The sequence below is a fragment of the Protopterus annectens genome, chromosome 5.part0 (assembly GCF_019279795.1).
Source record: "Protopterus annectens isolate FY-2018-M chromosome 5.part0, PAN1.0, whole genome shotgun sequence".
Lineage (NCBI taxonomy): Eukaryota > Metazoa > Chordata > Ceratodontiformes > Protopteridae > Protopterus > Protopterus annectens.
Window position 1 is genome coordinate 480825718 of NC_056735.1, and position 17900 is coordinate 480843617.

A 17900-nucleotide genomic window follows, 5' to 3' on the forward strand; every position below is an offset into this window, starting at 1 on the left:
ATTCCATCCACAAGGATAGCTCCTTTTTCCAGTGACTTGTGATGAGTATGAGGTGGTTCATTGGGTGAGTTAGAATAGACCATTGATTTGCAAGTAGCCATTGCAGTAATCTCATGTGAAATCTTGCTAATAGCATGACAGTGATCACCATTGCCATGGGCCCTAATGCTTGAAGCACTATCTGGGCTGGTACTTGGTTTGGGCACAGGAGAGAATGAACTTGAGATCTTATTTTCTGCAGCCTGTGGGGAGGTAGAAAAGCCACACAAGAGAGAGTGTTGAGATGAGTTCTTATAAATTCCATATCCCGAGAGGGGGTCAGTTGAGACTTTGTAAAGTTGACCGTGATGCCTAGCTGCAGGAATAATTGCAGGGTGAATTCTGTCACCTGAAGCAGTAGATGTTTGGTGGAAGCGGTGATGAGCCGGTCTAGATATGGAAACACCTGGAATCCATGCAGACTCAAATGAGCTGTTACTGCTGCCATACATTTGGTGAACACTCTGGAGGCTGTGGTGAGACCAAAGGGCAGCACCCTGAATTGATAGTGACTGGTTTCTAGCCGGAAGCAGAGGAATCGTCCCGAGCATTTGTCCATTTTATGTGGTAATATGCATCCTGAAGGTCTATAGAACACATCCAATCATTTTCCACTTGAAAGGGAAGTATTGACTGAACTGTGACCATCTGGAATTTGGACTGTTGAACAAATTTGTTTAGAATACTGAGATCCAGAATTGGTCTCCAGTCCCCTGTCTTTTTTGACACTAAAAAGAACCTTGAGTAAAACCTGGATTCTATTTGGTCTGGTGGGACTTCTTGGATGACTCTTTTTTCTAGCAGCTTTTGTACTTCTAAGGCTGCTTGGTCCCTCTGACTGGGTAGAACATCGGGGAGTCTTGTTTGAGTTCTTGGATAAAGAATTTAGGGGATAAAGTAACCTCTAGAAATAATTCTTAGAACCCAAGCATCTGTGGTTACTTGCCACCAGACTGCTGGGTGCAAAGAAAATCTTCCCCCGACTGTATCCAGAGGCAAGCAATCAGACCTCCTTTCAGGAGCTCTGATAGGGTTGGCCATAGAAGGACTCCCCAGAACCATGGTTCTGCAGGTCACCTCTGCCTCTAGGATGGCGTCTTCCATTGGAACTTTCCCTCTGTCCTAAGGGGAGTCCATACCATGTGTGTCCTGGAAAGGCCTTTGGAACTTCTTGAACCACATCTTCCCATTCCTCTGATTCCTGGAATAGGCTTGTTGGGGAGCAGAAAAAACATATGCTCACTGCAGACAGGGTCTTTCCATCTTTCTCGCACCTGGATAGAGTTTCTTTAACATTGGGGCCGAACAAGGAGGATCCATCAAAGAGATCATTGATGAAGGAAGACTTGAATGGCTCCACAAACTCACACAGCTGCATCCAAGCGTGTCGTCAAATTGCAACACCTGAACTTGCTGACCTGGTTGCCCCTTCTGCTGCATGTGCAATTAGCCTCATGGATGAACTAAAGATAGACTCCAGGGTAGCTAACTGGGAGGCCACTTTTTCATGGATCCCCTCAGCTACTGCTCCTGCTAGGGTATCTAACAGCTCCTTGACCAGATCCCTCTGGAGCCTAGTAAAATGTGTCAGAAAGTTCAAGGACCTAAGGGTGAAGGTTGATGATGTGTAAATCCACTTCCCAAATCTGTCCATCGCCCTTGACTCCTGGTTAAGGGGATGGACAGTGGAACTTTCCTCAGCCAGTTAATTTTTAGTGGCAGCTGCCACCATCATGACATCTACTGCTAATCCTTTCACCCAGTACTGATGATCCTCGGTAGCGGAAAGTATTTTATCTGGTCTCTGGGGGCTGGTTCTATTGAATCAGGGGCCTTCCAAGCCCGCTGAGCGATCAATTTAATGAGATTGTCAGCAGGAAGGTTCAAGATGGGTGAGCTCCAAAGGCCTGTAAATACACAGACTCCTCAGATTTCAGGTCTTTGGGCTTCCAGTCACCTCTCTGTTTAAGGATCTCCAGAATGTCTCCAAAGGAGACATCTTCTGGGGGTGACTGGGGGGGAACCCTCCCCCTCATCGAAATATGCTTCCTTGGTGATGGACTCTTCAGGGTAATCCAGGTGTTTCCTTTTACACAATTTCTTCCGAGGGGTTCTTCAGTTAGAATATCTGAAGAGAACTCAGAAGAGGGGTGACCCTTGGTCGGTATGTCTTGCATCCTTAGAACTCATTGTTAGAGTACTGAGGCTGGTGGTAGCTCCGGATAAGCAGGGATCAAGTGGGTGAGACTCCAGTAATACAGGAACCACCTGGGAAGAAGCAGTGGCCAAAGCCCTCCACATAGCTTGAAAGGCAGGCCTCCCTGAGGAGGGATGGGAGCCCAGAACCAAGACAGACAAGCTCAAAAACGGGGTCACACCCTGCCCCAAGAGACCCACCTTCAAAGCCAGAGCTGAGGAAGGGTCTGCAGCCAGTGCAGCCTAAAGCGGTAAGGTCAGCTCCGAATAAAAAACAGGAGTCGACTCAAATCCTCCAGACCCGATGGTGGAGCCTGATCCCAGGGATCCATTGGTTCTGAAGGCACCAAGATAGTCACAGCCATGCCTAGAACTGAAGACAAGGAAGTTATCAGTGCCAAAGCCATAGGAGTCTGTGTGGTTGGAGTCAACAGCTCTAAAGTCTATGAAGAGGTCAGAGGAGGAATATAGTTGGGGGTACTGGGAGAGAATTCCCTTGCACCAGGGGGGAGAGGAGGCTGAGAAGATGGGGGAAGACTGCTAGCTGTCAGAAGCTGATCCACCAGCCTCACTAAATCACCTTCAGAAAGACTCCTGGTGGAGTAAACGGACAACCCCGAGGGAGATTCAGGTCTCTCTATAAAAGGGCTAGGATGTTGACCCAGAAAGGAGTCTATTGATAGAGAAAATGTAGTCCTGGGAGTAAAGAAAGATTCGGTCTTCAGCACCGGGTCACATAGTAGGAGCTGCGGAGCTACAGGAGATGTTGGTACTAATGTGGTAACTAAAATAGTCGGTGCCGACACTGGAATCGTTTTTGGAGTTGGTGTCATGGTTGGTGTTGATGGCACTGAGGTAGAGGTTGGTTCCAAGGACTCAGTGCATTCTGAAATTTTCGGAATCTTAGACTTCAATTCCAAAGAAGAACCAGCTGCAGGGTGTTTGTGTTTTTTAGATGTCGGTACCGATGGAGATGGCACCAAATGAGCAGATTTTACACCAGAGGCCTGAGGAGAGTGGTTGGCCTTGGACAATGCTTCCTCAAAAGGGGCCCTAAGAAGCCCTTTAAGGATTAATTTATTTCTTAGCTCCACCAGAGCTCTGTTACTAAAGCCCTGGCAGATAGAGCACTCTAGATCAAGATGAGAAACACCCAAGCAATATACACATTTGTCATGAGCATCCAAGTTCAGAATTTTTCTGCCCCAGTCTTGGCACTGTTTAAAACCAGTGGTTGATTTTGATTTATCTGTCATTATAGCCAGGAAGTGCAAACAATCAAGAAAGACAAAGTTGGGAAACACACAATCACTCAGTTACAAAACAGAGAAGAATCCTACCAATGATAGTAGGAGAGATTACCCAATGGTAAGGGGAAGAGAAGATGGGGAAACTACCACCTAGGCAAGAAGTACCAAACGGTACAGGTTAAAGAAAATTAGCACTCTCACAAAAGAGAAAAAGGAAGACAAGGTTCAGATATTACTATGTAGATTAAGGAAGACAAAAAGTTTAGAAAATTCTAATAAAACTTCTAAAATGTATTTACCTGCATAGATAGTCAGCTGACGCATCTTTTTTATAAGAGTGGTAAACAAGATCTGCGGTAATGTAGAGAGGGACATTATGGGTAGACTATTATCTCGAAAGTTTTTTTGGCTGGTGCGAGCTATATAACGGCCAGATCGGTTCCAAGGATCGGAACCGTAACCCATTAGTGAAAAAGAGATGAAGGCTGACAACATCAGATCATTTGTTACATGTGTAGTATTTAGTCAGTGATTTGTTCTAACAAACTGGTTGATTATGCAGCCATGCATTCTAATTTTCTTTGGGACTGGACAAAGTCATGTATTAAGGAATTTAATTTAGAGTATATCCCTACATTCCCTAATTACTTTCTACATAAAGTCACTTATCCAGCCCAGTTTCTGGGATGGTTGTTTATTCCATGACTGTGTCACTATGAAAATTCCTGATTGCTTCAGTAGTTTTTAACTTCACAAAAGTCAAGTCTATTTGTCTTGCCACACATGCATAAGTGTGACTGCCCAGTGTGTCAAGCAATGGAATAGTTAACAAGAATTCACCATTTTTGACATATATAGTATTAAGTGGTTTGCATACAGTACATGGATTCAGCAGTGTGATTTTTGGGTGAGGTCTGTTCAGTCTTCCAGGACACTACAGACTTGACTTTGAGAGTAACTACTACTTTTAATAAGAAACTGGCTCCATATGTCCATGGGAAAAGAGGCTTGCATTTGAATGCAGTCCAAATGAAACACATGTGGCAGTCTAGTTGATAAACAGATAATGGGCTGTTCATGATAGTATAGTAAAGTAGAATAGTAAAAGCAGAAGTATGGACTGCAAAGCAGTCCACAATCTTGCCTTAATATTTCATTAACCATCCAACAAAAATACTATAGTACCACAAGTTGTATCAGTCTCATATTTCCATGAATATCATCCTTGCCAAGGACATATAGCACTGTTCCATCAAGGAGGAAGAATAAGACATACTAAAGAATTCCAAATGTCCATATCTATGTCAAGGCAGAAGGAAAGGTAAGCAACTGTAACTATACTAATTACAGAAAAGGTTATTTTTGGGCCCAGCGGAAGTGAAGACAACTCATTCTGAATGAGCTTCTTTTCCTGGAAGTCACAATGCAATTACAAAGTTATAAGAAGTGCAGAGAAGCTCATGTCAAGTATTACACCTGGACTGGCTCATTATATGACTGCAGAAGACAAATTCTCATGCATGCTGACATCACAGACAAGAATTGCAAATAGGAAAATGCAGCCTATATTAATGAGATTACTATATTTCCATTGTCAGAAAGACCTCTGTAGTTAATACAGGATCCTTCTATGATTCATAAAGAATAACCCTGAAACAGAAGTTGGAGGATTCTCCCACACTAACAGATCATGTGCTATTGATAATCAAATCTAATATCAGACCCAAAAAGTAACAATGGTGATAAAGTTGAATTGACAAGGGAAACAGCAAATGACTGGCACTGAATTCTACAACTGCCCATTCAAAGAATTGTGATTTGGACTACTTTGCACACCTTAATTTTACACACTTCATAATGTTTATCATCCTTATATTCATAATGCAATGTTCTAAAAAGATAAAGTGCCAAAATTTGCCCGTTTTTTTTTTTTTTTTTAATTTACTAGGGACTGGTTTTCGGAACTTACATATTGCTAGTTTAAAAGAGAACTGTAGCCAAAAAGTGAAAAAAAAATTTTTTTTCAGCAAATGTTGAAATTTTCTACATTACTAATGTCTACGTATCAAAGTAAGTGGTTATTATTACTTTCTAATTTGTTATACTCCAAAATTACCTAAAAGGTGGCTGCCATGGCTAGCCCAATTTTGTTCTAAAGTCAATGCATTCTCCTTCCTGATGTCATTGTGGAGGGACAGAAAAAATCCCTATGTTGAGGGATCATTTACTGTGGTTTTCTCTCTCTCAGTTTGCAAAAGTGCTGCGACTGCAAACTTTTCACTGTTAGCATCAATCGACACAGAAGCATTACAGCTTTCCATGAGTACATAAAAAATGTTGAATTTATCCAAGAAGCACCCTAGAAGTAATCATAATTACTTTGACTGAAGGGGAAAATGCATGTTATATGTATATATTTCTTCCTGTCACTGTCTCTTTGGTTTATCAAGGCAGACAGAAATACAGACAAGTGTAATTATTGTGTAATGCCTAAACCATGAGTATGTACTTGCAGGAAAAAGCCTTCAGGAAAGCTTAGAAACTGCATGCATACCATGCAACTGAAAGATAATTAGGAAAGAAAATAAAAAAGTAAAAACAGAATGAAAGTGACATTTCCAGATGATCCTGTGAAAACTATGCAGCTGCAAGAGATTACTACAGAGCTCAGCAGTAAGAAGTAAAGAGGGAAATAAAATTAAGACAATGTCCAGACCGGGTTCCTTTCAAAGTATCAAATGGACAGATGAAGTCAAGATATATAATCAAAACCATAGGATCTAAAATTCAGTCCATTGAACCATTCTGACTGAGATTGCTTACAGTAGGGATCAGGAAATTTACCCCTTTTCCTCATTGTAGTGCGATTCTGGAATTTGTATAATTAGGAGGAGGTGTGGGGGTGCAGATGAGCTTGAGATCCCTGCAAAAGCATTTTTTCTGTTGTATGTAGGTGTTGTTTTTGTTTGGATTTTTTTTTTTTGATGGACTGAATGTTCGATCATATTGTCTTGATCATATGACTTTTGGCAATCTGTTCATTTGATGGTTTGTCATTGATTCATGCAGACCACCTTTTGTATGAATAAAGCCACAAAAACATAACCTATGTTATAATAAACAGAGCTCCAGTATGGAAAACAGATACAGTTTCTAAATATACACTGTAACAGAATATACTTTGAGATGAGATCTACAGCTCTTCATTAATTTTTGTTAATATCTAACAATTTTTTACAACTGGTTTATTAATGCAAAAAAATCTTTTTATCTCTTAATGCAATTAGACAAACTGGACAAACTTCAGACTTTTTATAAATGCAACATCTTGCAAATGCATATTTTCCTTATTCTAAAAAATCAGCAAATACGCAATGTTTAAGTTTTTTTGTGTTTTGTCTTACCTTTTCCCACTTTCTTTTAGTCGCAGTGTAGAATATAGATTTTTCTTTGATTCTACCAAAATAATCCTAAAAATAAATTAATTTTTGTATGAAGAACTATAATCCAAAATACATATTTTTATTCAAAATCACAGTTTTTGATGATGATTGTGATTTATTTCATGCTTATTAACAGCTAAAGGCCCAAGACCTTTCACATTTCTTAACATTATCAATGCAGAAATATGTCAAATATATTATACATTCTATCACAAACAAAATAATGAAATCAGCATTTGAAAATTAACCCACCTGTTTATGAAGCAATACAAATTGTATGGACTTCCACTATGGATACAAATTAGTCTGTTTTATGTCACACTTACATGAATGAATCTGCCTTTTGTTAAGGCTACCATAATGTAGTATTAAGGTTGATTGTAATATTTGGAACTTCAATTATGTAGGCAGAATCTATATTATAGTTAGTATAAGACTGAAATAGAATATCCACCCAAACAGACCTAGACAAAAGTTTGATCCTCAAGGGGTGACACTCTTGGGAATTAATGCCATTTTATTCAAAATTAACTGAAGCAAATGGTTTTCAATGTCAAACTGGAAAGCACTGCTTTTTGTGGGTGGCAAGGTCTTCATAGCCTTCATACTGGGGATGCATATTGGGCATCTCCAACTTGTTATAATCAATTCCTTTGCTACTTTGCCACAGGAAAATGGAGATTTTCTTCATGGCAATTACCTATTTTACAAGACAATCCAGGTTTTATACAGCTGATTATAACACAAGTATTCTATTTCCTCAGAAGAAAAGATGTTGCATTTGCTTATGGTTCATAGGCATATACTAGGCTAGTTGCCCCTGTGGGCCATTTTAAGCCTCACCAATCTCTCTTTCAAAGGTGAGAATCAAGCCATGTGTCTTGTGTCTGTGAGGTAAACATCCTAACCGTTACATCCAATTCCTAGATTATATCACCACAGAGGGGACTCAAACCCACAATCCCTGGCTTAGGAGGCCAATGCCTTATCCATTATGCCACCGTGGCCCTCTGCCTAGCCAATTACCAGACAGTGACCAAAGGTGAGAATCAAACCCTGTACCTTTTGTCTATGAATTAAACAACTTAACAATTATACCATCCTCCAGTGGGAATAAGCTAAGACAAAATATATTATTAATACATGATTTAAAGAGAAAGTAAAAGATAAATGTAATATTCTGACTTGAAGTCTTCTTTAGAAATACCACAGAAATCGAAGAATTAAAGTTAGTGAAGTACTCATTATATTTTGTGTTATTTCAAGAGACTTAAGTTGCAGTACACATTTTAGGATTCATAGGCACTGCTAATATCTGAGGAGTTTACTGCACATACTGCCAGAAAGCTAATTAGAGATGTAACAGACAGAGGACAACACTAGCATGCCAAACAAAGGGCTGGATATGTAAACAGATGTGTAACAGTAAAGAGAACAGTGCTATATAATTAAATAGCAGGAGACATGGTACAGAAACTCACATATGACTAACCTGAGGACATCAGAGTTACAGCATGTTAGCACACCAGTGTCAGTGCATACCTTCATGAACATTGCTGTGGCAATATAGAAGCAGTAGCTGTCTGTCACTAAAAGAGCAGCAGAGCTGACCACAGTGACCAGCAGATACAGCAATGTGGTGTGGACAGCAAAGTATCAACCTTATTCATCATGTAAGTGGGGAGAAAATTACTTTAGACAGAAAAGTAGGAAATGGGAGAACAGCAACAAATGTGTATCCATAAGGCATGGATGGTGGGGAATACAAAGTGCTTTTTTTTGGCAAGGATAGAGACCCTTTTGTAATGCCTACAAATAAGATGGATAGATGGCACAGGTATCAAGGGATGGCTGTGGGTGATACAGAGGGGAGAAAGGCAAGTAGCAGAGGCAGAGAGAGAAAAAGAGATAGAGACAAATGTAGAATACACACACACACACATTTTATATATATATATATATATATATATATATATAGAGAGAGAGAGAGAAAGGTTCTATACATACAAAAGGTGGAGATAACAGTGGATGGATAAATTCTTACAGAATATGAAGAATTGGTGATAAGGAGGGTTTAAAACTGAATAAGACGTGAGTAATGAGACATTAGGAAGAGAACACATCATGAAGGTGATAGGGGAGGGCTCCTGGATTGGTTGATTGCCAGGATAGTCCACAGACAACAAACCCAAGCATGACTCCTGTGAGTGGCCAATTACAGGCCAGTTACTTCTCTGGAAGTCCAAGTGGAAGGAGATGCCAGTCAAATGACTCAACCAATGATACTGGACGTTATGACATGTTACAAAGGCATGAATCCAATTGCCAGAGCAACTTGACAGCTACCAGACACCCCCCCCCCCCAAATGGATGCCATAACACTAGCAAAGTTATCTGGTCCACTTTCACAAGAAGAGCATTTATCTCTCCCCCATGGCAAACATGGAGGGTTCTCTGTGACCCTCCAGACCACCTTCAGTAGGAGATAGCAGGGAGACAATCATCCTCTTCCTTCTTATAGAAAGACTTGGCAGACACTTGTGACAGAGCATCAGAAGTAGTTGTTGGTAGAGAACAAGGTGAGAGCATATTTACCTACTTTTCTTCCACATTTGGACCTGTAGAAGGACAACACAAAGGGAAAAAATGATCACAAATATGGAGCCAGCAGAAGCAGCAGTATTGTGGGATAAATCCTTGAGAATATTACAGGCAACCCAAGTTCATTATTGGCTCAGGTGCTTGATAGCCTTGTCAGGGGAGGATGAGTGCCCCCATCCTGGGAAAGGGTAGAACTGGCAGGGTAGAGCACCAGTCTCCTTGAGGGAGGGTCTGAGATGTTAGTGTGAGTTGCCTGGGAGTGTACATTAGGCTCACTAAAATACCAATATTTTGTATCTTTCATAGTGGGTGTATAACAGCATGCACCTACATGCAGTAGGCACCGTAAATCTCTGGGGTGATGCAGATTGCTCATTTCCTATCTGATGTGTGAGGTTAAGCCATAATACATGGACACATTACTAGGATGACTGCAAGGACAATAAACTTCCTCATGGCAGCCTGAATGACAGCCTCTTCTGGATAGCTCTCCCACAGATCACAGGTGAAATTTCCAGGTACGGAATAAATGAGCCACTGATATTTGGGGAGAAGCTCAATGTTTGGCAGGTATGGGAGAAAAAAATATCTAGAAAAGCAATGATCACATACACATATGATACAAACAAAACTGCAGAAGTACTGGCCACTGGCACAGAGCACATACAAACCTAGCTGCCTGGAAAGTCACTCCCACCTTTTGTAGCACCAATCCATTTTAAGGATGCGCACACCTCTTCAAATCTGTACATAATACAAGACAATGCTGACATTCCCAAAAAATAAATACTTAAATAAATAAACGAACACATATAGTACATTGCTTGCTCACTCTTCTGAACAGAGGAGAATACCTCACATTCTCACAGCAGGCCAGGTTACCACCACCTCAAGTCATCATTGCAATGACAGCATTGCTCTCAAGAATGGGTGATACGAGAACCATCACTCATGGTCTAGCCCTATTTGTGTCAGGTGATCAGTTTCTCCAAAGGGCCATTGTAGTGGCCTAGCAACAGCAGGGAGAACAGACAAATTCTGCTTTCATTGGCACAATATGCAGTAGTACTGCTTTTACCACTTGCTAATGCAGCCATGGCCAGTCAGCAGACCCACACGAAGAGTAAATGGTAGCCACAAGTGCACTGACACATTTATGAAATACATGTCACATAATCTAGTGCAGTACTGCACCTTGGTGCTCTGCATGCACATATGGTATATGTATGAGCAGAAATGTCACATACTTTGTACTTCACATGATGCACATGGCTTGGTTATTGTACTGTGCACAGGCAGCGACTCATGACCACTGGCTTTACTAGCATTTCTATTGTGTTAACTGCTGCTGCTGTAGGCACAATGTAAAGTATGTCTTCCATTTTATGCAACACTGATTACAGCTATATGACTAAGATATACATGATTTCTAGTAAACGATCTGCACATCTGAAACATTACACAAGTAAAGGAGGACTCATGTCTGGTAAAATATGTTATTCACAATTACATACTTTCTGTTGGTAGTCAAACAGAGTGAGGTATATGTCTTACGTTGTGTATGAGTAGGACCCCATCAAACCAGTATTACTCAGTACTGCCTGCCTAACTGTGTGCATTCTGGTGGATCAAACTGTGAACATAGGATACTATTGGGATTACATTTCAGATGGGCTGCAGGGTTCTAGGCCATATGTAGGGGAAAGAAGGTGAGGCTTTATATAGCAGTGACTGCAACTATTAACCAGGGCTACAAAGGGAATGATGCCATGGTTATATTCATTCATGCAACAGCATAGCATATGCATTCAATGACTGAAATGATTTGAACTTAGGTGTTCAAGTACTGGCATGGCCTTCAGAAGGAGGTAGCTCCTGGAAAAGTCTACTAGCTAGGAGAATGAACTCCTATGGCAGGTCCTCTATGCATATGTCATGTACCTCCTGGGCTAAAGTGTTGCAGACAATCATTATCAGGACTAGATCTGACAGGGACTCCTGCAGGATATCACTGCTGTTGTCATCCATAATAGCTCCCCACAACAGGTGCACCAGCAAGTTACAGATATCATACTCCACATAAAGGAAAATACACAGGACATTGTGACAGACAGTGGTCAAGAGTTTTCAGTGATCCTCAATGGCCAGAGGAATTGACCCCTTATACCTGACAGTGGCTTGGATGTGGAGCTCCAGTATTTAATATAAAAATGTTTGGGAATGACAACATTTATCCTCCTCCTCATTTATAGCATTCAGTCATCAAGTTTATTGTCACAGTAAAGATGATCCATCATATTCATAAACATTATGCAGTACATGCACTGTGCTGCTTATATGTGGTCTAAAAAAACAGCAGGTCACAGAACGGGTAAGATATGCATCTGGGTCATGCAGACAGGGATCATGCATAAAATATGGTACTGTAACATCAGTCCCAGAGTACTGCATAATGCATTTATCTGGATATGTGTTAGGCAGATGCAGAAAATGGCTTCATACAGTGCTCCTGGGCTGCTGTTACAGAATCAAGTTTTCTATAACACAATACTGTGTAGACTGCATAAGTCATACCTAACAAGCAACACTGCTAACTACAGTAGTCAGTCTGCTGTCATCTAAGGTCAAAATAGTAGGTCCCAATATATTCGTTATATGAGCTTTTAAGAACTTGTGCAATTATTTTCATATTTCAAAGAATACCCAAAAGCTAGGATAGGTTTCACATAGTATTCTATATGTCATGCTTCATTCACATACCCCGGGATTCAATAAACTCCATGCAGGAATAGTGGTATTCCTGCATGGAGTGAACCATGTCCATTTAGAATTAGCATTAACAGCAGTGCACCTTGCATATTCATGAAGGCGTGCTGCTGCTAAGGCTAAACGGACACGAGGAGTACTACATGCAGGGGGTGGGTTTAGGTACTGCACACACATCTAACATGCTCCTTGTACTCAGAAAGTGCCATACAGCACTTCTGAAAAGCATTTCAATGTCCACGGACACTGAAATGAAATAAAATTGAGTATTTCAGAGCCCGTGGACACTGAAATAGATAGCGGAGCAATACACAATGTAGGGGATGTGTGACAGGTTCTGTTACACACTCCCTGCATTGTAAAAGTGCTGTATGGTCATAGTCGTCAAGTGTACAGGTTTCTTCAGAATGCCCAGATGACTGCCTCACATACTTCTCAACCTCCTAGAGCAAGCAAGCTGTACAAAGCTAAAAATAATGGGGGACAAAGCCACAGAAATATGGGACATGTTTTAAATATTACACTGACAAACCCAAAAGCTGATAGAATAAAAGGTTTGCAGTAGCACGAACTTCCTGCAGGGTACAAAGACTGAAACACAAATGTCTGCCATGTGAAAGCACCATATGGCCATAGCCGTCAACTGTACAGGTTTCTGCAGAATGCCCAGATGCCTGCCTTGTATACTTCTCACCCTCCTAGAGCAATAAAGCAGTACAAAGCCATAAATAATGGGAGGACAAAGGCACAAAAATAGGGACACATTTTAATTAATGCACCAACAAACCCGAAAGCTGATAAGAATAAAAGGTTTGCAGTAGCACGGACTTCCTGCAGGGTATAAAGACTGAAACACAAATGTTTGCCATGTGAAAGTGCCGTACGGCCATAGCCATTAGCTGTACAGATGTCTGCAGAATGCCCAGATGCCTGCCTCATATACTTCTCACCCTCAACAGCAATAAAGCAGTACAAAGCCACAAATAATGGGGGAACAAAAATAGGGACATGTTTTAAATATTGCACTGACAAACCCGGAAAGTTGACAGAATAAATGGTTTGCAGTAGCACGAATTTCCTGAAGGGTATGAAGTCTAAAATCCAAATGTCTGTCAGTATGTTCTGACTTAAACCCTGAGTGATTTGCCAATGATTTGCTAGAAAACCAGAGTCACACTTCCTAACTTTGGAAGACCAATACTTAAAATCTGTCCCTATGTGTCCCTTTACAATTCCCCTTACTGTGACTGACAAGGAGTACAGATACATGTAAATAAAGTGGGTCTATGAATTTATAAATTTTATTTTCCATTCTAAGGTATGTTTAAATGTAGCTGAGTGGGTCTCCATATTATGGCCCTCTGTTCAGCATTGCAGAAACATCCTATAAGAGAGAAATAAAATTATACAGCTGAAATTGTCATGCCAAGATAGCGTAGTGGTTAGAGTCCTGGCTTTGCATGCAGGCATTCATGATTCGAGTACCAAGACAGGCACTTTATTTTTACATGTGAAAGCAGTGTTAAAATTATTATTTGAATTTTAATTATGCAGTAATTGATATCTGTCAAGCAGGATTAGTGTAGCTGGTTTGAAATGTAAGTGTGAGTGCATATAACATGTGAAATCACCCATGTACATACAAGTGTCCCATACAGTATAGTCACACCCCATGGTAATCTAATGAAAGCAAATAGCGAGATGTCATGTAAAGTAAATCATATACATTTACTAATATGTCAGTAATGATTAATGAAGTCATAACCTGATATTTTTTTTAAATGAAAAGTGAGCAATGGTAAGCAGTGCTCAGCTATGCTTGGTTGGTGTAAGCATTGCTTACATGTGAATGCTAAGCAGCAGGCAGCTTACGTAACCATATTTGCGCACCACTAAGCACAGCTCAACATCTACCCCCTTTAAGCAATACTCAACTTGGCTTAGCGGGTTTGCACACTGCTAAGCTATGCTCAACATTTTCAAAAATCTACCAGTGATGGCAAAGGGATGCCCTTATTTAAACTGCACAAGTGGGAACACAGCCAGTACCTGTTATAGTTCAACCTGTGCAAGAACCATGGCTGGCATAGGTGAGGGTTCGCACTTTAGGGCACAGCGCTGCGGCATCCTGGAGTCCAGGGTCATGGCTGGACTCCTCGTAAGTAACCATGATAAGAGATTGCTGAAGGGCCAGAACCAGGGCTCACAGTATAAAGTGGAGGCCTGGGACCATCTCACCCATGATCTCACCAGTGCTACTGGCATCCCCTGAACTGGTGATCAGATTCAGCACCACTTTGTTGACCTAAAGTGGAGGAAGGAGGTGCTCTTAGACCAGTGGAACCAAGATGCTAGGGACAACCATGCTCCATCAGTTTGTAAGTATCAGAGATATAGGTGTACCAAATTCTAGCCTGAGGATGTGATAGACAGGCATGCATAATGTTTATTTTTCTCCCATACAGCTGCAGCAGAGAGGGCTAGTAAGATCAAAGCCCATGCTGACAGGCTGGTGAGTAAAAATCTATTTTGCAGTATATTGTGCAAATAACCAAGAAGCAGTACATTGTTTACTACTAGTAGGTATAATGTTGCTGTGTTAACTGAATAAATAAAGTTTGTCCAACTAATATTGATCTGTAATAAACATCTACAACACAAACTGTTGTGTTTACTCTGGTATGTTGCTGTAGACTTAGAATGGAGCTGTAAAACAATACATAAATGAAATGTGAAATATATACTGTGCTAAGCTTTGAACCCTGAATAGTAATGGGCAATGTATCAAAGTGTGTTCCATGCAGCATTGCCTTGTGCTAACCTTTGCTTTCCAGATTGTAGTAATCCAAAGGATTAATGCACAGTACACTACCTATCTGTTATGCATGCATCACAGAATTACAAGTTCATACTGTCTAACCAAGACATTATTAGGCAGAAACCAGTGAAACAAGAAACAGCAGTTCCCCAGTTGCTCAGTGTGATAAGAAACAGCTTAGTTGTTAATTTTGCACACCCAGACACATTTCGAATCCAGGGAGTGGTACTAAAATGTGTCCATATCTACACACAAGGAATCAGGAATAAATGTAAAAACAGTCAGGTAGTGTTAACACATATTTTCTCCACAGGTTTTACAGGTAAGGAAATGTTGGTAGTAGCTTTATGAAGGGTATACTAATAAACTGCGTACAACTGTTCAAATGTCCCACTACATACCTGTGAATGACAGCAGGATAGTTAGATACAACATGCACACTCTTCCTGATACATGCCTCTCAAGTGTCACGCTGTTACGGTTAGTGGTCACTGCTGCCAATAACCCTGGATACAGATAGGAAACCAGTTGAAGTATTCAAGTAGCACACTCATATAACAGCAGTTCAGAGTACCCCTTCAGTGCCAGATATGTAACCCTAACATATACAAGTCCCCTCTAGTCATGTACCCAGAGTTGTCACAGTCTGCCCTATACCATTCCAGGCTGACAGTTTAATAGATATATTTGTGCTATAGAAGTGATGCACCATAGGTAGATGTAAAGTGAGGGCACACCCATTGAGTACTGAGCAGTACTGTGATGGAAAACAGAAGCATAAACAGTTGTCGGGTATGTAGATCTCCAAACCTAATATTGGGAATTGTGTTCTATTATTGTTTATATATTTGATTGGTTGCATGTTAACATACCTTGTTCAAATCCCATTGTCGGTGGCCTGTTACTGGCATGCTGTTACGATGCATACTGTTGTTTCATTTATGGACGTGCTCTGTTTGCTATGCAACTATTTGAAATCCGTTTTATGGGGTTAATTGGAACACCTACGCATGCTGTTATTGAAAGATTAGTATTATTCTGTTTTATTTACTGTCTTTTCAAATTGTTGCTAGCATGATTATTAGTTTGAATATAAGCTGCAAGAATAATATGAAAAGGTTAATTTAGAAATAGAATAAATGCTGAAAAATAGAAAGTAGTATATGTGCTGGCAAACATATAATAGCTTAACTAGATTTTGGCATCCATGCAAAGGAGTATGTTATTGAAAAACAAAAGTCTGTAAAAATAACTACGTAGATGGCAGCTGCAAGGACATCCAAGAAGTAAAGCTGAAACATCAAGCAAGAAACACAGATAAGCGCTGGAACACTGTGTTTCAGATAACTGAGTTTCCTTGGACCACCAAGCTTAAAGAAAGGACAAATCATAAATTAGAAGAAGAAAGAAAGAACTGTTTTACATCAGACTCTGGAAATTTACCAGATCTTCTGGTATAAATGTAACTATGCATGAACAGACTTTAGGAATTTGCTATAGAGAGCTGACAGCATATGTGTTGCATGTTTGTAAAACCAAAAGTTAAATGTAACAGAAATGTCGTACTAACTAAAGCAGTTTACTGAAGCAGTTTGCCTCCGTATATTTATTGTACTTAGTACAATCCAGTACAGTACTTAAAAGTAGCTGTTCATACTAAGAGTTAATATACTGTAATGCATGCAAATGTAAATAACAAGAAGTAACCAACAAATGAAAGCACAGAATTCTTCAGTTATAACTAATCTTGAAATGTGCTGTTCATGACTAACCAACATATTTTGTAAAACCTCAACACCGTAGCACGTTTGGGAAGGCAGATCCCAGCAGATCCACCTGTCATGCCTCATTTGGCCATGGCACTAGGCCCCAGCACATCTGGGACCAACCCGAGACTACCTCGTCCATAGGTCCTGCACCACCTTCGGGAGAAACCGCCTCACCCATAGTCAGTTCAGGAATATGGTGTGCAGCGTCATCCAGAGTTGGATGACCAGCTGTGCCAGATGGAGGGCCACCTGGCACACATTGAGGGGCATGCTGCCCCTCCTGTCCAGCCCCTAGCACAGCCACCTTCGGGGCCATGAAGGTGCAGTTGTGACGGCCCAGATGTGGGGATGTCAGTCCCACTGTATCCATTTGGGGGCTCATGGGCTTCAGATTCCCAACCACCCTCCCCGTCAAAGGTGTTTATCCCCTCATATGTCATATACTGCCCCTGTCTGCTGTCTTGTTTGTCTGCAAATGCAACCTATCCTACCCAACCTACCTTCCCAACATCCCACTCTCACCTTAATAAAAAAGGGCATCTATCCCTCAAAAAAACAATGCCCCATACATAGCTCTACATTTCACCCCCATGTACAGTAAAACTAATCAATCTACCCATGAATTATTCTACAAATGTCTGGCGCCAACACCCCTCCCTGTAGGGTGTGAAGCTGTAAATTCCAAATTCTACACATTATTCACAGCTGTTGATGCAGAAGAAATGTAGAGCTATGGTCCTTTCCTACACCTGTCCTGCACATCCCTACCTGGTTTTCCTAATGTTCTAACCCCCCTGCTTGCCTCCATTTCACCACTTTCCTATCACCCTTTTTTCTTTTCTTTAATTAAAATTAGTGTGGGAGTAAGCGGTGATAAGTGAAGCTAAGAGCGTTTAACCATCTCTTAGCATAGCTTAGCTCCCACAAAACCACACAAATCCGCTAAAACCCACTTACAACTGCTTAAGAGTGCCTTAATCACTTTGTCTCCATCAGCTCTTGTTCTGCCTGGCAACAA

At 40.8% G+C, this 17900-nt stretch overlaps 1 protein-coding gene across 1 annotated transcript in view; it reads right to left on the reverse strand.

Annotated features, from left to right (window-relative positions):
* CFAP47 (cilia and flagella associated protein 47) overlaps positions 1-17900 on the reverse strand; it is a 7413452-nt gene that overhangs the window by 3492544 nt on the left and 3903008 nt on the right. The window contains exon 39 of the mRNA XM_044071840.1: positions 6890-6955. Coding sequence (XP_043927775.1) covers positions 6890-6955 — 66 coding nt within the window. The remainder of the gene's footprint in view (positions 1-6889; positions 6956-17900) is intronic.